The 23957-nt window shown below is 36.9% G+C and overlaps 1 protein-coding gene across 9 annotated transcripts in view; it reads right to left on the bottom strand.

The window, feature by feature from the left end:
- PTPN4 (protein tyrosine phosphatase non-receptor type 4) overlaps window positions 1-23957 on the bottom strand; it is a 232478-nt gene that overhangs the window by 12024 nt on the left and 196497 nt on the right. For all 9 annotated transcript variants that reach the window (XM_050752693.1, XM_050752700.1, XM_050752699.1 and 6 more), the window contains 8 exons: window positions 19812-19968; window positions 16600-16766; window positions 15313-15403; window positions 15171-15232; window positions 10803-10949; window positions 8341-8469; window positions 5441-5589; window positions 3068-3203 (listed from right to left, as the gene is read on the bottom strand). In XM_050752693.1, coding sequence (XP_050608650.1) covers window positions 3068-3203; window positions 5441-5589; window positions 8341-8469; window positions 10803-10949; window positions 15171-15232; window positions 15313-15403; window positions 16600-16766; window positions 19812-19968 — 1038 coding nt within the window. The remainder of the gene's footprint in view (window positions 1-3067; window positions 3204-5440; window positions 5590-8340; window positions 8470-10802; window positions 10950-15170; window positions 15233-15312; window positions 15404-16599; window positions 16767-19811; window positions 19969-23957) is intronic.

Raw genomic sequence — 23957 nt, 5'->3', positions numbered from 1 at the left:
CACTATTTCCCAGTGTTGGAGGAAACGCCTTGTGGGAGATGACTGAATAATGGGGGCAGACCTCCTCCTTTCTGTTCTCGTGACAGAGTTCTCTACAAGACCTGGTTGTTTGAAAGTAGGCAGCACCTCCTGCTTCTTTCTCTCTGTCTCTCTCCTGCGGGCCATGTGAAGATATGCTTGCTTCCCCTTTGCCTTCCACCGTGATTGTAAGTTTCCTGAGGCCTTCCAGTCACGCTTCCTGTACAGCCTGGGGGCACTGAGTCAATTAAGCCTCTTTTCTTTATAAATTACCCAGTCTCAGGTGTTTATTTATAGCAGTGTGAAAACAGACTAATACAATTAGTTATCAGGGAAATGCAAAACAAATTCACAATGAGATACTACTTCATACCCAGCAGGATAGAGAGTAACACGTGCTGACAATGATGTGAAGAAAACAAAATCCTCATACACTGCTGGAGGAACTGCAAAATGGTACAGAAAATTTGGAAACATCTGGCAGTTCCTCAAAAGGTTAATCAGAATGAAAACATGACCTGGCAATTCCACTCCTGGGTATACCCAAGAAAAATGAAAACGTATGTTCACATAAAAATTCATGGCAGCATGACTCATAATAGCCAAAAAGTGGATACAAACCAAGTAAATGTCCACCAACAGATTAACGGATGAACAAAATGTGGTAAAAATCCTTATAATGAAATATTATTGAACAATAAAAAGGAACGAGGTAATGATACATACTGCAGTACAGATAAACCTTTAAATATGCTACTTAAAAGAAGCCAGTTAGAAAAGACCAAACTGTATGATCTCATTCATATAAAAGGTCCAGAATAGGCAAATCTATGGAGAAAGAAAGTAGACTGGTGATTGCCTAGGTTGGAGGTTGGGGGTTGGGGGAGGTTAGAGAGGGTATGAGGGGAAATGGGAATAATTGTTAATGAGCTTGGATTTTTTTTGGGTGGGTATGAAGATGTTTTAAAAATTATATAGCTGGGCATGGTGGCTCATGCCTGTAATCCCAGCACTTTGGGAGGCCAAGGTGTGTGGATCACCTGAGGTCAGGAGTTCAAGACCAGCCTGGCCAACATGGAGACACCCTGTCTCTACTTAAAATACAAAAATTAGCTGGGCATGGTGGTGGGTGCCTGTAATCCCAGCTACTCGGGAGGCTGAGGCAGGAGAATTGTTTGAACCCGGAAGGCGGAGGTTGCACTGAGCCGAGATCATGCCATTGCACTCCAGCCTGGGCAACAAGAGCGAAACTCTACCTCAAAAAAAAAAATTAATTAAAAAAAAAAAATTATATAGTAGCGATGGTTGCAAGCCTCTGTAATACACAAAACCCACTGAATTGTACACGTTAAGCGGCTGAATTTTATGGTATGTGAATTGTATTTTAATAAAGCTGTTATAAATTTAAAAGGATGGTTTTTAGGAAACAACTAGAAATTTAAATACTGGCAATTTGATAATATTAAGAAATTGATTACAGTTCAGCGTGATAATGGTACTGTGTTTTTATTTAAAAGGAAAATCAATCCTTATCTTTTAGAGATACACACTAAAATATTATGAACAAAATGATATATCTAAGATTTGCTTCAAATACAGGGAAAGTGAACAGCTATACAGATGAAACAATATGGCAAATGTGGGATCTGAGTATAAACATGATGTTCATTATATTGCCTATGTTTGAAATTTTCTGTAATTAGAAACCAGGCTGGGCATGGTGACTCATGCCTCTAATCCCAACACTTTGGGAGACTGAGGTGGCAGGATAGCTTGAACCCAGGAGTTCAAGATCAGCCTAAGCAACATAGTGAGATCCCCTCTCTACAAAAAATAAAAAAATCAGCCCAATGTGGTGGCTTATGCCAGTAGTCCCAGCAGAGGTGGGAGGATTGTTAAGCTTGGGAGGCTGAGGCTGCAGTGAGTTATGATCACACCCCTGCACGCCAGCCTGGGCAACAGAGTGAGACTCTTGCCTCACAAAACAAGAACAAAAAAATTATAGGCACTTACTGGATCACATAGGTCAATTTCTTTCAAGTAACCTATTTCACCAACAATGCTATTATTTCACAATGGTTTAATCAGTACAAAAGATAATTTTAACACTAAAATTCCATGATTCCTCTTTTGGCTCCCAAAGCATAATTAACACTCAGTATAGAATACACTAAAAAGTACCTTAATTTCTGTAATTTTTGCTATGGTAATGTAAGTTCTTTTTTTTTTTTTTTTTTTGAGAGTCTTGTTCTGTTGCCCAGGCTGGAGTACAGTGGCACGATCTTGGCTCACTGCAAGCTCCGCCTCCCGGGTTCATGCCATTCTCCTGCCTCAGCCTCCCAAGTAGCTGGGACTACAGCTGCCCACTACCACGCCCGGCTAATTTTTTTTGTATTTTTAGTAGAGACGGGGGGGTTTCACCGTGTTAGCCAGGATGGTCTCGATCTCCTGACCTTATGATCCGCCCGCCTCGGCCTCCCAAAGTGCTGGGATTACAGGCGTGAGCCACCACGCCCGGCCGCTACAATGTAAGTTCTTAAGTAAAAAGAAAAACAATTTCACCACAGCTATTTCACAGAAAGTAGGTCTATCAAGATTCTCCAGTTCAGGGATACTATCATTCTCAGCATTCCACTTGACTAAATAATACAAAACAAGTTCCTCTGCGCCTGTTTAAACACTCAAGATTTAATATGCCAGGCAACTTGCATGTTAGCAAAACTTTTTCTGTAAAAAGTCAGATATTAAATATTTTAGAAATAGCAGGCCTTACGGTACTGTTGCAACTTCTAAACTCTGCAGCTATAATATCAAAGTAGGCATAGACAAATGAGCATGGTTGTGTTCCGCTAAAATTTTATTTACAAAAACAAGTGACAGGCCAGATTTGACTACTGGGCAGTAGTTTGCTTACCCCTGTGCTAGAGCTTATTTGACCATGGCAAGGAATTGAAAAGATAAAAAAGGATAAAAATGTGATTTAGAATACACATTAACAAAAAATCATCATGTTAAGAATATACACTTGTATATGAAGTGCAATACTCACAGGTGTTTGGATCATCATGGCTCGTTGATCTCTCATTGTTCTTACAATATCTAGTGGATAAACTGGCTGATTGCATTCAATGAGACACATGGCTGTTTCCATAGTAATAAGAACCCCAGTTCTTCCGATTCCAGCACTAAAAAAGACAAATATAGGCAAGATCCTAATGATACTATTCTGTTATACTATTTGTGGCTTTTGTGCATAAAACTGAATTATAATATAGAAGAACAATATCATTTTAATATTTTATATTATAAAAGGTAGGAAGCCAAATACAGAATATTTTGAAAACAGAAAAAAAAAATGCACTTACTCATTTAATATTAATTAAATGTTCTGTACCTTCCATCTACCACATTAGTTGGAAAAATACTATTTTAAAGGAGTTAAATTTCAGTTTTTAAAATCTGAATAAGGAGTAGAAGCTTACTGGAGCAACTCCTCTTTAAAATTCAAAATGATAGAATGACAATAATAAGCCATCAATGAATGCACAAAAGACAACAATATTTTACACTCAAATATATCTTTTTTTTTTTGAGACAGAATCTCGCTCACGCCTAGGCTGGAGTGCAGTGGTGAGATCTCCACTCACTGCAACCTCTACTTCCTGGGCTCAAGTGATTCTCCTGCCTCAGCCTCTCGAGTAGCTGGGATTATAGATGTGTGCAACCATGCCTGGCTAATATTTTTTGTATTTTTAGCAGACACGGGGTTTCAACATGTTTGTCAGGCTGGTCTCGAACTCCTGACCTCAGGTGATCTGCCCGCCTCAGCCCCCAAAGTGCTGGGATTCCAGGCGTGGGCCACCGCTCCCGGTCTCATTTTAAATAAAATTTAAATTAAATTTTACCATTGAGATAGCCATGAACAACTTTTTAACTTCTAATCTGTGAACATGAATGTAGTAGTCATCAGGGACTTGGGATATAAAATGGTGTTTCACCACTCTTGTTACTTTGCCTCCCAAATTTTGGTCTATAATCTGTTTTGATGATTTGAAACTCTACTCTTAAAATGTGTTGGAAAGTTTAAGGATAAAGAGATACCTCAATATATCCTCTGAATAAATCACTTAACAAAGGTGGCCATAATAGGGAGGGAACAACTGTCTCCTAATCTCTGGATCAGTAGCAGTAAAGCCTGGAGTCACTGTATTTGGCCCTTTGAGGGCAGAAGGGGACCTTGGTCTCAAAGAAAGAAAGAGTAGCCTGCTGTTTACTTAAAGCTTTTAGAAGTAGCATATCCTTTGGTAGGGTCACTTCAAGAGAGGTAGGAGTACTCAATGAATGTCTTAAGAGAAGCCATAGGCAAGGAAGAAGGAAGGGAATCTAAATATTAGGCTATAACCTAATGCCTAAGCCATTGTCTGAATGTGTCCCATAAAATTCCTATGTTAAAACTTAATCACCAATGTGATAATATTAGGAGGTGGAACCGGTGAGGCATGGTGGCTCACACCTGTAATCCCAGCACTTTGGGAGGCCAAAGTAGATCCGTGGATCCCTTGAGCCCAGGAGCTCCCAGCCTGGGCAACATGGCAAAAACCCACCTTTACAAAAAAATACAAAAATTAGCCAGGTTCGGTGGTGCACCTGTACCTCCAGCTACTCGGGGGGCGGGGGCGGGGGCGGGGGCTGAGGCAGGAGGATCACTTGAGCCTGGGAGGCAGAGGTTACAGTGAGCTGTGATCATGCCATTGCACTCCAGCCTGTGTGACAGTGTGAGACTCCAACTCAAAAATAAAAAGAAAAGGCGGGACCCTTTGGAGGTGATTAAGTCATGAGGGCTGATGGGATTAGAGCCCTTATAAAACGACTTCAGACAGTGGGTTCGCCCCTTCTGTCCCTTCTAGCATGTGGGGAAACAGTATTCGTCCCGTCCAGAGAATGACACAACAAAGTATCATAATGGAAGCAGAGAGCAGCCCTCATCAGACCCTCATGAGAACCTGTGTGTACCCTGATCTTGAACTTCCCAGCCTCCAGAAGTATAACAAATGCATTTCTGTTCTTTTTAAATTACCCAGTCTTAAATATTTTGTTACATAGCACAAATGCACTAAGACAGCCCACAGTACTGTATTTCATCAAATCTATTGTAAATTGTTAAGACCAATTTCAGAGGTGTCAAAATATGAAAAGGAGGAGCATTTAAGAATCAGTGCAATCAGTATTATTTTTATGTCTTATGATAAAGTTACTGCCAATCATATGTTAGAACATATCTTTTGCCTTCCATCTTCAGAGCATAGCTTTGAGTTCTAATTATTACAGTGACAATAACAACATAAGGACAAAATATGTACTCTCTTTTAAAAATGACTTATCTGTTCATCTATACATTCATAAAAGATGGAAAACAGAATACCTGCAATGGACAACAACAGGTTCTTCCTTGCCAGCCCTCTTGTTTCGTACATGACAAACAAAATCTAGAAAGTCACTCGAATCATCAGGGACTCCATGGTCAGGCCAGGCTATGTACTGGATCTGAGTGAGTGGACGACTTTCATTTTTCTAAGAACAAATGAAAAATTATGCACCTGACGTATGCATTATTTAAACTGTCCCTATAAACCTCATAAAATTAATCAGGAAAGAAGGGAGGGGGAGATAGAAAACTAAACACAGCTTGCAGCACACTTAGCATTGATCATTAGTTCAGCTGTTCTCTGACCCGCTTCCTCATAGTTGTGTGGTGCCTGCTGCCTCAATCCCAGAGACCCCATTACAAGATTATAGTTCCCCCCTTAACTGCTCTACAGATAACAACTTGGGACATTATGAAATGTTAAATTGCCCCTTTGAGACGTTCTTTTGGGTCCTGCAGACCAATGAAACTACTGACTCAGTCGGTCTAAAGGACCCTGAGATAAGCTAACTCACCAAAGAATGCAGTTTCCACCTCCTGATGATTTCATCCACCTTATCCCAACCAATCAACGACCTTAATTTCCCAGCCCCTTGCTCTCCACCATCCCCTTCAAAACCCCATCCCAGATCTCATCTCCTCAGGGAGATGATTTGAGGGTCTCCTCCCATCTCCTTGTTCGGTACCCGGTGATCATTATACTCTTTATCTGCTGCATCCCTGCTGTCTCAGTGTATTGGTCTGTTATTGCACAGCAGGAATATGAACCTGTTGGTACTATGACATTATCTTTAAAATATATTCATGTCATTGGAATTTTAGAAGGAAAGCAAAACCAACCACTCCTCTTCTCCACCAAAAGTTATGTATAAACTCATTAGAATGCAAAATTTCAACAAAAGGGAAAGAAACTATTTTATAGAAATAGTTGTATCCATTTAAGTAATGGCTAATTACATTACTACTCTTTTTATAACTCAATTTTTATATGTGTAAAGTATTTTAAAAATGATAATCAAGTACATAGGTAGAAACAAATTAAGAACCAGAGAAATGCTTAAAGAAAACTAATGAATTCATGGGCGAGCAAAAATGGTAAAGTGAAAAACATTTTTTGTGAACAAAGCTGAACTAATCCTCATACAATACAGATGAAATTATGGAAATCAGAAGAATAAAATCTCAAGATAAATGTATATTAAAAATTGGAGTTAATAAAAACACAAAGTCAAATCAGTGAGATTAATTCTTTTTGGAGAGCCAAGGTTGCTATAATGGAGACAGTAAGAGTATTGGGTTTAGATACATCTTGGTTCAAATCTTGACTCTGCCAGTTATGGCATTCGATGTTTCAGAAAATAATTTCCTTCAACTGAAAAATGAAATAACATCTATACTTTAAAGCATCAGTCTTATGCTAAAAAGACTCCATGAGAGGACCTGTAAATCACCCAATCAGCTACTTGGCACCACATACTCAATAAACCGTTGCTACAGTCATTCAATACTATGATTATAACTATGGTTATTGCCATTTACACTAAAGAGAGCTTCCTGAAAAGTAAAAGGTATTCAAGACTTGAGGTAATATCTGCTATCATTAATCCATTCATGTATCTATTTATCTATGGGAGCAAACTTATTTTCCCAATAACGTTTGGCTCAAACTTTAGAAACTAACTCATGTCTTAGTTCTAATGTACTCAGGGTGTGTAAAGAAAAGCCACTATGGTACATAAAACTGTCACGGATAATCTACAGGTGGAGTATAATAGAGACTATGCTAAAGATAGACATTATTTTATATAAACATACATAGCCTATCTTTCAGTACCTATTTGAGAAAACGAAGAAATGTTGTATTGGCTTGACCTGTTACACTAGACCATGAGCTACACAGTATATGTCCCCAAACCCTAAATTCATTCTGATGGACTCTAGCCCATAAAATATTGAAATTTTAAAATTCTTGTAATTTTAGCTTCATTCAAGGCCGGATTCCTTTTCTATAAATTAGCACAACTTCTGGCTTCTTCCCTTTTAGTAAGTAAGGCTCTATCTCTCTGGTTTCCTTTAATCATGCTCTTGGGGTTGGAGGGGAATTCTCATTTCCAAAGGCTTGACCATTGATAGGATAGTCCTGGGCACTCATAGCTTGGGCTATTTGCTCTTCTCTAGCAGTTATTTCCTTTTTTTAGTCCCTTTCAAAACCAAAGGTGGTTGGCAGGGGGATATCTAGCTGCAGGCACAGAAAGTAGGGTGCACTGTCTCTAGCAGCCTTACAGAACTGGCAGCATGATGCTCTCCTGATACATCTTCCAATTGGGATACTGAGCCATCATTTATTAATCAGTTTCAATTGAAGCCAAGGGGACTGACTCAGGCAGAATTAAGAGCTGGCAATTAGAAATCTACACCCCATCTGCTGTCAGAAGGTCCTGGTTACAACCTTTTCCTTCTTAATACATAGCGGACTGTGAAGTTGCTCTCCTCTACTCTTTTAAAAAAGGAAAATAATTTAATAGCTTTCTATTGTTTTTTCCCTTTCCACAGACACACCCAAATACTGTACTGACACTACTTGGAGTAAAAGTTTTTTTATAATGAAACATACCTAAATAGCTATTCTGAATAGGCAAAGTAGTAACTGTAGTATTATTTACTAGACTACTTTTTCACTGATCATTCATATCAAGTCATAGAAACTAAAGAAAAACATTAATTATGTAATAGAATACTTTTAATAAAATTCCAAAGTACCCCATTAAAGCAGATAAATAATTCAATAATTTTTATAGTATTTCCAAGTAACCAATACTCAAACTAAAAACATTTTCAGCTTTCAGTCTTTACCTTGAACACAACAGTTCTAATGAACAGACATCCGGCCTTCTTACCTCTTGGTTAAACAGTGTCATCTTCCTGAAGATATAGGCAGTGTTTCCTTCTTCAGAGTGGCAGGTAACTTGGTAGCATCCATAAGATGAACTGCCTGTGGGTTCTGGCCAATATTGGTGACATTTAACCTGATATTGATATAAATAAATAAAAATAAATAAAATTATATACATACGGATTCAAGTTCTCCTATTTTTAAAAATGTCTTAATTTTTAATAAATTTCAAACTCACAGAAAAGTTACAATAATAATTTAATAAATTTCATCTAGATTTGCTGACCAGTGTTTTTTTTTTTTTTTTTTTTTTTTTTTTTTTTTTTTATTTAAAGAGATGGAGTTTTGCTCTTGTTGCCCAGGCTAGAGTGCAATGGCAGGATCTTGGCTCACTGTAACCTCTGCCTCTTGGGTTCAAGCGATTCTCCTGCCTCAGCCTCCCAAGTAGCTGGGATTACAGGCATGTGCCATCAAGCCTGGCTAATTTTGTATTTTTAATAGAGATGGGGTTTCACCACATTGGTCAGGCTGGTCTTGAACTCCTGCCCTCAGGTGATCCACCCACCTTGGCCTCCCAAAGTGCTGGGATTACAGGTGTGAGCCACTGCGCCCAGCCGACATTTTTTCTTTGTCACCTTTTTCCCTTTGTAATAGTAAGTACTCTGGCTATATTTTGAGACAGCAAAAATCCTCACTGAATCTTAAGATTTTTTTTTTTTTTTTTTTTGAGACAGAGTCTCGCTCTGTCGCCCAGGCTGGAGTGCAGAGGCCGGATCTCAGCTCACTCCCGGGTTTATGCCATTCTCCTGCCTCAGCCTCCCCAGTAGCTGGAACTACAGGCGCCCGCCACCTCGCCCGGCTAGGTTTTTTTTGTATTTTTTTAGTAAAGATGGGGTTTCACTGGGTTAGCCAGGATGCTCTCGATCTCCTGACCTCGTGATCCGCCCGTCTCGGCCTCCCAAAGTGCTGGGATTACAGGCTTGAGCCACTGCGCCCGGCCAAGATTTTTTAAAACAGCTGTAATGACAAGTAATTCATGTACCATACCACTCACTTGTTTAACGTATACAATAGTTTTTAGTATATTCACAGAACTGTGCAACCATCACCACAATCACTTTTAGAACATTCCCATTACACCCAAAATAAACCCTACACCAATTAGTAGTCACTGTTCATTCTTCCTCATCTGTTCCCCCATCCTTACCCCAGATCTAGACCACCACTAATCTACTTCACGTCCCTACAGAGTTGCCTATCCTGGACATTTCATATAAATGCAATCATACAATATGTGGTCTTTTTGACCTCTTTCACTATGCTAAGTGTTTTCCAGGTTTACCCATGTTGTAGTATGTATCACTACTTCGTTCCTTTTTATAGCCAAATAATATCCAACGATAAGACTACACCACATTTTATTTGTATAATTGAGTTGTTTCTACATTTTGGCCATTATAAATAATGCTGCTATGAATGCTCATGTACAAATTTTTGTGTGGACAAACTTTTTCAATTCTTTCGGATTTAGGAACGGAAGTACTAAGTTATACCAACTCGACGTTTAACTTTTTGAGGAACTACAAGACTGTTTTCCAAAATGTCTGGATGATTTTACAAACCCACCATAGGAGGGTTCTGTTTTTTCCATATCATCCCTAGAACTTGTTATTATAGGTCCTTTTTATTTTAGCCATCCTCTTGGCTATAAAGTCTCATTAAGGTTTTGATCTGCATCTCCCTGATAATGATGTTGAGCATCTTTTCTTGTGCTTCTTAGCCATTTGTATATCTTCTTTGGAGAACTGGCTATTCAGATCTGTTGCCCATTTTTTATTTAAATATTGCATTATTTATTTTACTGTGAGTTGTAAAAAGTTCCATATAGGCCGGGCGCGGTGGCTCAAGCCTGTAATCCCAGCACTTTGGGAGGCCGAGACGGGCGGATCACAAGGTCAGGAGATCGAGACCATCCTGGCTAACACAGTGAAACCCCGTCTCTACTAAAAAATGTAAAAAAAACTAGCCGGGCGAGGTGGCGGGCGCCTGTAGTTCCAGCTACTCGGGAGGCTGAGGCAGGAGAATGGCGTAAACCCGGGAGGCGGAGCTTGCAGTGAGCTGAGATCCGGCCACAGCACTCCAGCCTGGGCGACAGAGCGAGACTCCGTCTCAAAAAAAAAAAAAAAAAAAAAGTTCCATATATACATTAGATACAAGCCCCTTAACAGATGTACATTAATCCCTTTAAATAATAACAATGACAGTAATGGCTAACACTTATGTCACATTTATTTATGTGTTAGTCACAGTTTTATGCACTTAACCATGATGATTTAAAACAAGAAACCACAAGAAAAGAAGACTAAAGGTTACAAAGGCTTAAATAAACATGAATATTTTGACTACATAGATGCAGTATAATTTGAAAAAAGTCCAAGCAATGTGTAAGATTCAACTATGACTTACTCTGCCACGTTCAACTTGTGTGGTCAACATTACAACCATAGAGGAGCCTTGTTCCCAAGTCATCTGCCAAAAATCTGTACAAGTGTGTGGTAATGGCCCTTGACAAGCAATGTACTGATTTATAATGCTGGAAGAAGGGATTTCCATCTAAAAACAAAAGGGCATGAAAATAAAATGTTTTGCATTACTTTTTACAGTAATCAGGAATATGAAAATCATCCACTAATTGTTATAGTGAATACAACTAATCTCAATGAACTGCCGTCAGTAAAACAAATCTTTATTAACAATTTCTTATTTTATCTGTAGAAGAAAGTTCATGGCAATGTTCAACAGTCATAGATATTTATCTTTTAATTAGTGGAAATAAGAATTTAAATATTTTCCAAATATTTTCCTGGGCTCAAGCAATCCTCCTGCTTTGGCATCCCAAAGTGCTGAGATTACAAGTGTGAGCCACACCCGGCCTATTATGATTTTTAAAAGCAGCTTAACCCAGAATTCTGTTTCAGAGGCAGAGACGTGGTAAAGAAATAAAAAATACCTATCTGTAAATAGTGTATGGGTAAAATTTGTGAGGAACAAAAATTCTGCCATTGGTTTTAGCTTGAATTTTTACATATAAAATAACTTTAGAGGATATCAGAATAATATTTAAAATTCATAATTTTCACAAAGAGGTAAGATAGTATTTGGTAAAGCTGAGTCATCAGTCATTATCCTACTACATTTTGAGATTAAATATTTTTTTAAAAACGTGATATATGCACATGACAATTCAAAGAATAACAAAGAGTGAATAAAGAAAGTCTCTTCTGGCCAGGCGCAGTGGCTCAAGCCTGTAATCCCAGCACTTTGGGAGGCCAAGACGGGCGGATCGTGAGGTCAGGAGATCGAGACCATCCTGGCTAACACGGTGAAACCCCGTCTCTACTAAAAAAATACAAAAAAAATAGCTGGGCAAGGTGGCAGGCGCCTGTAGTCCCAGCTATTGGGGAGGCTGAGGCAGGAGAATGGCGTAAACCCGGGAGGTGGAGCTTGCAGTGAGCTGAGATCCGGCCACTGCACTCCAGCCTGGGCGACAGAGCGAGACTCTGTCTCAAAAAAAAAAAAAGAAAGTCTCTTCTCCCATTTCAGCTTCTAGTTTACACCCAGGAAGGTAATCTTTTTCTCTCAGTTTGTCACATAACTTTATCAGAGATATTCTATATACAACACACAAACGTATATGCAAAACTAACTTTCCACTTTTCTGTAAAACTGTTTTTTAAAAATGGTAGCATACTATATATAATGTTGTTCTGCTTCTTATTTCTCTTTTTTACTTCATCTTCAAGATCATGTTTGATTAGTAAATAAAATTTCATTCTTTTAAATGGCTCTACTGTATAAATATACAACATAATATTTCATACAGATTTAAGGCCCTCATGTTTTTTATTTTTGTAATCTTGCCCCAACCTGCCCTCACTTGACAGCAAAATCTGACCTGAACTGACCTAAGACTATTTGTACTCTTTATTAGTCTTACTTAGGGAGAATATCTATAGTTTGCTGTTAACTATTCAGATATATTGATTACAGGGCACTTGTCCCATAGCCAGCCAGCGATGTTACTTATTATAGTATATGGTATATGTACTAAACACACTTTCAAAGTTCCAAAAATTCGAAATCCAAAAGCATATTTTTCTATACCCTCCCACTCACTGCCCCTTTATGTGAAGAAGGAGGTCTTCCTATGTTGCCTACGCAGGTCTCAAACCCCTGGGTTGAAGCTATCCCTCCAGCCTATGCCTCTCTTCAGTGTTGGGATTACAGGCATGCACTACTGCGCCTGGCCCCATATTTAACCTAAGGTTTCACATAAAGGATGTGGACCTACATGTAGTATTATCAAATTTTTGTTCTTTCAGTCTCATAGGTGAAATAGTAATTCCTTGAAGTTTTCATTTGCACTTTTGTTTTTTGTAAATCGCGTGTATTTTTCATTTAACTCTGATACTATTTTTCCAAGTGTTAAAACAGTATTGTGGTTTTGCTACCACAAAAAAAGGCCTTATCAGAGGTATATTCTTAAGTAGCTAATCCTCCATCAAGGATTCTCAATTTGCAAATTTGACTACTTGCTAAAATATATTCATAACCCTTAAAACAATTGCAGGGATTTCTTGGTCATGTAGTAGACATACAGCAGTGAAAAATTTGAGTGATCTGAAGACATGCACATTTCCAAGTGAGATCAAACAAACCAACTCTGACATCTTGTTTTACCTCTCATACTGTAAACAAGTGACCTTTTTGCATTCTATGTAGTGCCATACTTTTCACCTTTTGTTTTTTTTTTTTTTTTTACTAGTAATTTTGCTGTTTAAAAATGGCCCCCAAGTATAGTTTTAAAGTGCTGACTAGTGTTTCTAAGTTCAAGAAGGATGTGATATACCTCATGGAGGAAATATGTGTTAGATAAGCTTCCTTGAGGCATGAGTTATAGTGCTGTTGACTATGAGTTAAAGGTTAATGGATCAGCAATATATATTAAATAAAGTGTTTTTAAACAGAAACAACATTATGTATTTATTGGCTAATGAAAATGTTGTGACTTTAGGCCTGGGGGAACCTAACCCTGTATTTTCCCTAGAAGCAATGATTAAATACTCCCTAATTTAGCACATACAAAGACTTTCTAGAGTATGACAACATCGAATGGTGAAAATTAACCCAATTTACATATACAGTGATATATTTAGGTTTAAAAATAATTTGGAGGCTAGTACTTAGCTGAAACAAGATTGGCCACGAGTTGATAGCTCTTGAAACTGGGTAAGAGGTATGGGGGGACTCTTTTATACTATTTCTCTCTACTTTTGTATAGATTTAAAAATGACTATTAAAAATGTCATTTGCATAATTTCCTTTTCTATGAATTGTCTTTGCATGTCCTTCATCCATTATTTTCACTGAACTTTCTTTTTTTTTTTAGACAGGGTCTTGTTCTGTCACCCAGTGACAGTCATATGATCATGGCTCACTGCAGCCTCAACCTCTCAGGCTCAAGCAATTCTCCCACCTGTCTCCTGAGTAGCTGGAACAATAGGCATGCACCACCATGACTGCTAATTTTTATATTTTTATTTTTATTCGAGAAATGGAGTCTCAATATGTTTCCCAGGCTTACTTTTCTTATTCATTTATGAAGCTCTTTGTATATTTTAAATAAGCCTTTTCTAGTATTTAAAAAATTCCATTTGTCGTTTGATTTTAGTAGTTTTTCAGCATACCAAAAATAACAAATTTTACCTTGTCAAATTCATCTCTTTAAGCTTAGACATGTATCTAAGCTTAAAAAACCTCCCCCTGAGACTTTAAACAATTTTCACATATTTCCTTCAAGTATTTTCATAATTCCACTTTTAAAATTACATTTTGATGTATTTGAAATATATGTTGACATCGAGTGGAGGTGAAGTATTTATAGATGAAAGATATGATACAAAGATCTACTTCAAAAGAACCTGGTAAAGGTGAAACAAAGTGTGTCATGAGTTGACAAGTGCTGAAACTGAGTGATGTGTACATGAAGTTTGATTTTACTGTCTGCTCTAATTTTGTACATTTGAAATTTTCTAATTACAGAGTTAAGAAAAAAATAGTATTTTTTTTTTCCAGGTAAGAAAGAAAAATGCCTCTTTACAATGACATATTCTAGACCAGTGGTCCCCAACCTTTTTGGCACCAGGGACCGGTTTCTTGGAAGACAATTTTTCCATGGAGTGGGGTTGGGAGGTGGGGATGGTTACAGGATGAAACCATTCCAGCATAGATCATCAGGCATTAGATTTTCATAATGAGCATGCAATCTAGATCCCTCACACGTGCAGTTCACGAAGGTCGCACTCCTATGAGAATCTAATGTCACCACCGATCTGACAGCAGATGGAGTTCAGGTGGTAATGTCTGCCCACCACTCACCTCCTGCCATGCAGCCTGGTTCCTGATAGGCCATGTATGATTACTGGTCCATGGCCCAGGGGTTGGGGGCTCCTGTTCTGGACAGTTGACCCAACCACCCATTCATTGGATAGTCTGTTTTATCTCCAATGATTTAAAAGACCATCTCTACCATAAACAAAATTCTAGTATTTATCTAAGTCTGTTTATGAACTGGACTATTCCATTCCACTGCTCTATCTGTATATTAATAAAGTACCAAAATATTTTATTTAATATTACTTCAATAATATTTTTCATATCTGAAAGTTTTAATATTCTACCCAGGTTAGGATTTTAACATAAAGAAAATAATCTCAAAGTTCATAGTGGCTCCTATTTTTCCAAATGGCAAAGGCATAATAAAAATAAACTTACATTTATATAGTTCGCATTGATGTAGTCTTCATTACCTTTTAAAATGACCCGTGTGGCATCATCTAAAAAATTTAAAAGAAATAATGTTTTAGTAAAGTTATGTTTAAAAGATTAAATTTAACAGAGACAATAAGATACTTACAAGGCGAAATATCTCTGTATCTATTTTTGGAAATATTCTGAGGTAATTTGGCACAAGACATTGTCATTCCAGGTTTTTTCCGATAAAGTTGCTAAAAAAAAAAAAAATGGGACAATTCCAACAAAAGCCATAAACAATTTCTGTTTTGTTTTCCGGACTTGTTTCTATACTAACAGGAAACAGATTTTTTTCCCTTTGAATAGGTCATCTATATAATGATATATCATAGGCTAGTAGAGTACTGAACCAGATTTGCAAAGCTGAATTCTTCAATTTCTAACATAAAGTATGTGTCATATTTTGAAAAGCGGTAAAACTAGTGAAACCAATTCTGCTTACAGCAGGAGCACCTGAAGTTGTGAGTAGCAAATCTGCAGAAAACATTTAACTTTCATTTAGTTTGGAGGTGTTTACAGTATATGAACTAAGAACTTTTGAACAAAAACTAACAGACATATCCTAAATGTTTTATAATTAAACATTTACCTATAACATGTATGTCAGAGCAACAATTATTAATGATGGTCATTTCTAAAAACACACTGAAAACTATCCAGGGAGCCTAGCATGGCTGTGCATGCCTGTAGTTCCAGTTAGTTGAGAGGCTGAGGCCGGAGGACTGTCTGGACATAGGAATTTGAGATCAGCCTGGGCTACATAGTGAGAGGCCGCTTCTCAAAAAAAAAAAAAAAAAAAAAAAAAAAAAAAAAAAAAAAATTCGGGTTTACTATTTTAAACAAATTAGGTTCACGCAGTCTGAATAAAACATTTCCAAATCCACTGGGTGGCCGTGGGTCAAATGCGTATTACAAGCACTGAAGAAGCATTCTAGTTCGTTGGATATAATGATCTGTCTGAAGGTTTTGTTTTTCCCAGTTTTCAAGATTGCACTGACAAAAAATAAACAGAGATGAAATATGACAAGGTATAAACTTCAAAAATAATATTTTCCTTTAGCTCAGGATTTTAAAGTCTATAATAGCCTATCCTCATCTGCCACTTTTCAAAAAAACAGCTATTTAACTACAGAAAAAAATTCAGTTTGATGACATATGTATAAAATTTCCTTATCCCTCTTTTTAAAAGATATTCTATTTATATAACCATAGCTAGTATTTTGGGAGTAATTTTCAAAATTTGGCATTTTAGAACTCTTTATGTCAAACATTTCTCAGAATATCATTTTAGTTTAGAAATTATAATGCATAGATTAGGCACTTAAAAAACTATGAAACTAGTTAGAAAATATCAGCAAAATGCTTTTAATATATAATTGGTATTACTTACATCAAACTGTGTCAGGACTGTTCCAGTGATAAGCCCCTCAGCTAGCTGGATCATTGACTCCCGCAGGGAATGGTCATCCTGATGCACACTATCTAGTGGGGCTTTCTCAGGAATATACTGGAAATCTGGCTCATTTTCTAGCTTTTCTTCCACTACATCATATACAGCTAAAAAAACAAAAACAAAAAAAAACAAAGAAAAATCAAACCAATCCCCAAACACGTGGAAATCGTCATGAATTCACATGACAGGAATTTACCAGATACATGTATAATGTTTTGTTCGAAAAACAATTCATTTATGAAGAATTACGACAGACCTGAGTCTGGTGCCACTGTGCGGGGGACAGAAAGTAGTTGTGGAGTTCAGGGGCTTTGCTGGACCTTTGGAGGGAAGAAGGGTTCTTGGCTACATTGCTGAAAATGTCTATAACTTGAAGAGACAATAGGAAAGAGAAGAGCTGCTGAGAAGCACCTGTGAATACACCCTCTCTTAATTTCTAGGGGACCTAGGGCAAGAGTCCAAATAGAGACCTATACACCATATGTTTAAGTTACAAAACACTTGAACACAGTGCTAAACAAAGTATGCTTCATCCTCTTTCGGTGATGTATCTACAAAACAACCTGGGAGGCCAGAATTCAAATGAGAATTCTAGGCCAGAATTCATGGTCATGGTAATGTGAGGAGATTTAGACCCCAGATCCTAGGCCTATATTCCACCGTTACCCACTCTCAGTCCCATTTTTTAACATAGGGGCTTATAAACACACATGTGAAGATCCCAGCCCACATGCAAGATATATGTATACCTCTCCCTCCACAAACTGTAGCCTCTTAGCCACCTGCTGGGCTAGAATACACATACCATGTGAACCAACATTGAGAGAACGGATGTGTGGAAAATACCCACGAAGTTCTAGAGAGGCTCAGGACTACCTGGACCCAGAACTGAGGTTTGAAAAAAGTGGCATAGAAAGGGAAGGGAGGTCATAGCTTGGCATGTCCTTTTGGTCCTATAAAATTATGACTGCATTGGGAGAAGAAAGAGAGCCAAAGCAGGGCCTTCTAAAATATGGAGCCAAGGTAGGGGCCCCTTTTACCCTTGCCTAAGAGATCTGGTTCCTCCTTGAATACCTATACCTTTTTTTTAGAAAAATAAATTTCTGAAATGAAGAATGAAAGGACAAAAAGGTATGACAACATTTTGCCTAAGAAGAAGTAAGAATTAAAGGGGAAAAGATCAGAGAAACAAAAATATATTCTTGGCAAACATAGTTTAAATTTTAATTATGTGATACTTTAAGAATGGAAAAGATAGACCCACACTGAAAGTAGGTGCAGGTTCTGCTCCGTATTTTGACTATGAAACAATTTAGAAAGAAATTTTGCAAGAAGTAGACCCTAGTGGGTTCCTCTCCTACTTTAAAGCAAAAGGATGAGATCTGGGATTGTAAAAAGGCTGGGTCTTTGCCATCATATGGATTTTTGTTCATATGCTGGCTCTGTACCATCATGAATCTGTGAGCAGGTAACTAAATGTCTTGGTGTCAAAGTATCTTCAACTCTAGAATGGGGATAATTCATCTATCTCATTGGATGTCTATGAGGATTAAGTAAAAATATACAAAAGAGCCTAGGTACACAGAAAGCTTTTAATAACTATTAGCTAATATTATTGAGTTCTTTAGGATCTATTATCAAGAGAAAACAGAATACAATAAATAAAGAAAAAAAAATGTTATGCCTGGTTTAAAATTTGAGTCGCTGTATGTGACAGAAAACACCTAATGACTCACCTAAGTATCAGGTCTAAATGAACAAGTTCCTTGAAAAGTCAAAATAGAATGTTCTGTTGAAGTCCTTTTAATCTTCCTAGAAAGCCAATTCTAGACCATGAATGGAAAAGAACACAAAGTGGAGAAGATAAAGTGAAAATGCCTATTTGTGAACAAGAGGTAAAAAGAGGATTTTTTATTTTTTGTTTATAAAAAAGAAAAGTCCTTGCAAAATTTTGCAGGGTTGGGTGTGGTGGTGACAAGTAGAATTCGAATGATATTTTACTTTCCTATGGTACATATTCAACAAGTGGTAATATGGCATTAACAATAATTATTCTGTGGCTAAAATAATGATTAATAGTAAATTGTACAGAACAAAACCAGAAGAATACGTCTAATTCTGGGATATTAGACGTATAAAACTTTTTTCTTAGAGCAGACTGATAAAGTGTTGAGGGAACTCTAAACAATGCCATATGAATACTGGCTGAAGACCCTAGGACTGTTAAACTGGAGAAAGGGAGGAGGGTTTCTGGTAAAATTAGCTATTGTCAAAAAACTGAAGGAAGGGGGGTTAAACTTATAATGCATAGCACAAAGTGATAGAATTAGGAGAAGGACTGAAGAAAGATGGACTTCTAGTTCAATTTATAGTTTGAGCTATCCAAAGATGGAATGACCTGTTTCAGGAGCCAGAAAGTACTCTATCTATATTGGTAGAATATAGATTCTTGAGGTTGTTGTGGAGGAAATTCATGCAATTAACCAAAGAGCTAGAGCTTATGGCGTTCAAGGTTTCTCCAAACCTGGAATTCCATGACTATGACTTAACAAGTCAGCTGTCCAGATTGGGAGATGACATGATTAGGCCAGCAGACATCATATACTGAAAACAAAGGCAGTATTTTAAAAACACTTTATAGCTTGTTATGGCATTTTCTAAAAGTGGAACAGAGTTCAAGTTTACTCATTCATTCAACTAGTATTTATTGAGTACTAGTACTACAACTACTACAATTTAGGGGAAATGAGAAGTCATTTTAGCTATGGTAGTCAGGGGAGAAAGCCCTTCTAAAGATAGTATCTGAGCAGAAACCTGAATGAAATATAGGTATAAGTCAAAACAAAATCAAAAAGAGTATGTTAGCAGAGGGAACAGCAAGGATAAAAACCCTAGTAAGTAGATCTGATTGGAACATCTGAGGAACTGCAAGAAAGCTAGTGTAGAATAGAGGAAAGTAAGCAAGGCTGAGTGGGAGCAAGGGGTGGGGTCAAAGAACTTGAATTCTGCTCCGCGTGTCAACGAAAGCCACTGTGCTTTGAGCAGGAAACTTAGGTGACTTATGTTTTATGTCAGAAATCTGGCTGCTGTGTTCAGTAATGAACAGTAATAAATTATGAGAAATACCTGGTACTACATAGAGTACTCACCATTAGGTCGAACTAGAAGCATGAGTTCCCCAGAATGTCTCTCACAACTAGCTTTAATAAACAGCACAACCTGATCATGAGTGTGTTCTGCAATGTCCCGACCATTGATCAGTACAACTTGGTCCCCTTCATTCAATCTAGGGACACAGAGGTCAGCCTGTAATATAATATAGATAAGTTTTCAGACTGGCATGCAACTTTCTGAAAGGAGAGCACAGGAATTTATTTTTATAGACCCGATAGCAAGAGAACTAAACTACATATAGAAAAGCATCTATTCATTTATTCATCTATTTAAAAAATAGAGAAATCTAGCTTTGCCAGAGAGATAGTATTTTTGTTCCTTCTTCATTCAACGATTTCTTTCCTGATGACCTATTATGTGCCTAGACATACAAATAAGACTGATGATTTCCAGGTACATACACACAAGTAGCTTTAGCTTTACACTGTCTAGATACATACAAACTTCAGTCATCATGATTTAATTAAATGACACCAGTCCCCCAACAATACGATTCAAACTTTAGTTACCACAGTGTATTTACTGTGAATAACTGTAAAAAGTACAAACTTTGCTGCTAGCTTCAATACAAAAATCACTACATAAATAATAGACACACATCATAATCAGTGGCCAGTCACATCAGTTCTTCCAAAGTTTGATGGTCATCTGTTTTCAGTTCAAGTGCAGACAGGAAAGCATGTAGTTGGGCTGCCTCCTAGTCTCCCAGAGATAAACCCATATTAAAATGAATAACCTAAACCTAAAGAGGGAATTGATCACAAAAGATGAAAGTGCAGCAAAGTGAATAATGCTAGAGGTGAAGTTTGAATTGACCATAAATAGAGTTAGAGAAGCAATAGATGACCACGGGAATGTTAACACTGGTGTTGTTCGAGAGACTCTAGATATGTAGCCAAAAGAACTTTTGGAGATATTTCACATCGAAAGTTCAAAGGACAAAGTGTTGAAAGCATGTCAAGTAGACAGTATTACGACAATTTGGCAAGGCAAGAAGTGAAGCTCATTTGGTATTCTAAGCTGTACCACAGGGAGGACGCAAGCACCATTTAAACTACTCATGATGAGTTTTCACAAGAAAATAAAACATTTAAATTCTCAGTGTTTCTAATGTTTTGAATTACAGGATACAAAATCCCATATTAGCTTTACTATTTTTTTTCATTTCCTTTTACCTTTGTAAGAGACAGTAAAGGAAATTCTTAATGTTTTGACAACAAATTTAAAGGTCTTGGGAACAACCATAATTTTTCCCATTAATCATCAAGATCCTGCACGATTTCATCTTGCATGGTCATTTTTATAGTCTTGCACTATAGTGCAAAGTGAGAAGACAAACAGCAATTAGGGTAAAAGAGACAAAAGAAATAGAAATATAGACAGCATGTTCTGGGAACATAGCAATGAAAACATATGACAGTGAAGGTTGAAGAATGATAGGCCAGCTTGAGAAGGAACTGATGGGGTTGGATCTTACAAAAAAGGGAACCGCTTGTGGTAAAGGCATGAAGAAATAAAAGCACAACTATTGAAATTCATTATCAACACAAAGTCAATAAAATCCAATAAGGATTGTCATTAGTGGAAAAAATACTGGTCTAGAAGTTACTTTGCTACTTCTGACATGTGTGATCTTAGACATCTGAAGTTCTGAAAAGACATCTGAAAATGAAAAGTTCTGATTATTTCTTAGAGTTGTTGTGAAGATAACACAAATTCAACCCAAAGCTTTAAAATCTGGAATGTTCAAATTTAGAGTTATGCTCATTCTCTCAAGTTGCTTTTTTGTCTACTTATGTAGTGAAGTAGATGACAGACATTCATATACTCCCCTCTGTGCACTAGCAGTGTGATGCTTTTGTATACCAATTAGTTCCAAGTTTTTGTAGATGTCTTTGAGATACCTGAAGTGTAGTGAATTGGGAGCCAATGGTACTGGGGAAAACGTAATTATAGGCTATAGCAGATAGAGCTTTCCCTCACATTATTTTGTGCATAGTGTAGTTGGCAGAAAAAAAGAGGTGGTCTATGTGTTAAAGAGGATAGCTATGAATCTCTTACTGTATCCATTATCACTAAAGGGAACTCTCTTATAGTTAATATGCCTTTTGCCAGATATGTTACTATTTTTAATTTGCATTTCATTCCGAGCTGACAAGTCTAAATTAACTGTTTGTGTGTATATATATACACATACAGAGCAAGACCCTGTCTTGCTCAAATATGTATGTTGAGGGTCTTGCTGTGTGTGTGTGTGTGTGTGTGTGTGTGTGTGTGTGTGTGTGTGTGTATTTCAGACAGGGTCACGCTATATATCTGAGACAGGGTCTTGGTCTGTTGCTTAGGCTGGAGTGTAGTGGTGTGATCACAGCTCACTGCAGCCTTTATCTCCTGGGCTCAAGTGATCCTCCCACTTCAGCCACTGGAGTAGCTGGCATCACAGGCATGTACCACCATATCTGGCCAATTTTAAAGTATTTTTTTGTAGAAACAAGGTTTCACGATGTTGCCCAGGGTAGTCTTAAACTCCTGAGCTCAAGCAATCCTCCCACCTTAGCCTCCCAAAGTGCTAAGATTATAGGCATGAGCATCACACCTGGCCAATAATATTAAAACGAGTTTTGTTGGAGCAACAGCTTTTGGCTAAGATTATCAAACAGAAGGAGAATCATAACTTTAATTGGGAGTTATTTTATCCATTTCAGAAGATGTCCAATATAAAAAATGACAATAAAATATTTGAACTCCATAAATATGTACAACTATTACGTATTCATAAAAAAACAGAAACCTTTTCCTTTTCCTCTGATTGCCTAAACTGTGGTTTCTAATTAGAAGGTTGTGGTGGTCTCTAAATTAATAAAATAATACAAAAATAATAAATTCCCATTGTTTTAATTTTTTCCCCCAATAGAATGACTACGTTTTAATTTGTTCTAAATTTCAGCCAATATTTATGGAACATAGTTCTACATGGCAAAAGGGAAAAATTACCAACAATATGTACAGATTAAAAAGAGAACTTAAGAGTTTTAGAATTCTGTTTGGAAATGAATATATCTATAGAATATTCTGTGAAACCTTGACTTAATTGAAAACTATCCATATTCATTGCTCAGAAAAATGAATACTTTTTTTATGCATGTAAGTCATTGACTATTACAACTGTCATGTAAATAAAGAAATGTGTATTATACTTTCTAAGAGCAATAGATGCTCATTGTCATGATCCAGACAATCAAAAAAATACAGAATACCTGTAATTCCATTACCCACATTAAACACTGTTAACTTTTTAAAGCATGTTTCCAGAATTTTTCTACGTATGTAATATTTTAACAAACTGGTTCAAACATGTATGTGAAATTATAACATGTATTTTTCCTTTTTTTTTTTGTTTTTTTTTTTGTTTTTTATCTTTTTAATAAAAATTTTGTTCTGTTTATTGCCATCTTATGGATATATTTCCATATTTATATAGAGTTACATTATCATCTCAATAGACACAAAGCACCATATAATTTGTTTCCCCAACTTTAACGATAAACATTTTGGTTATTTTTCATTTTAAACTGTTAGAAACCATGCTATAATTAATATCCTTGTGTAAGTATTCTGTGTTCCCTAGTCACATTTGATTATTTTTCCACATTAAACAGTTATAAACCATACAGTTAATATCCTTGTGTAAGTTTTCTTTGTTCCCTAGTCACATTTGATTATTTTTCCACTTTAAACTGTTATAAACCATACAGGTAATATCCTTGTGTAAGTACTCTTTGTTCCCTAGTCGAATTATTTCATTAGGGGAAATTCCTAAATGTGAAATTGTCAGGCCAAAAGATATACAACTGCTTTAAGTCTTAAATTTTTGTTTTTAGCAAAGTTATAAATCACACCATTAAAAGATTTGACTAGTTATGTAAGATTGTTAAGAAACTATTTGTGTTCCTCCCTACCACCTCCCCATCTCTAAAACTGTTGTTTCAACACTTTAGATATATCTTTCTGTATTTACCTCTGCATCTCTAACATCTCTCTATTGTTATTCTTTTCTGTTTTAGATATTATCTATTACCTTTCTACATGATAGATGATAATTCATCAATCCTTCATCCCTT

This window comes from Macaca thibetana, chromosome 12 (assembly GCF_024542745.1).
Source record: "Macaca thibetana thibetana isolate TM-01 chromosome 12, ASM2454274v1, whole genome shotgun sequence".
Lineage (NCBI taxonomy): Eukaryota > Metazoa > Chordata > Mammalia > Primates > Cercopithecidae > Macaca > Macaca thibetana.
The sequence above is the reverse complement of the archived record's forward strand: the minus strand, read 5'-3'. Positions and strand labels throughout refer to the sequence as shown.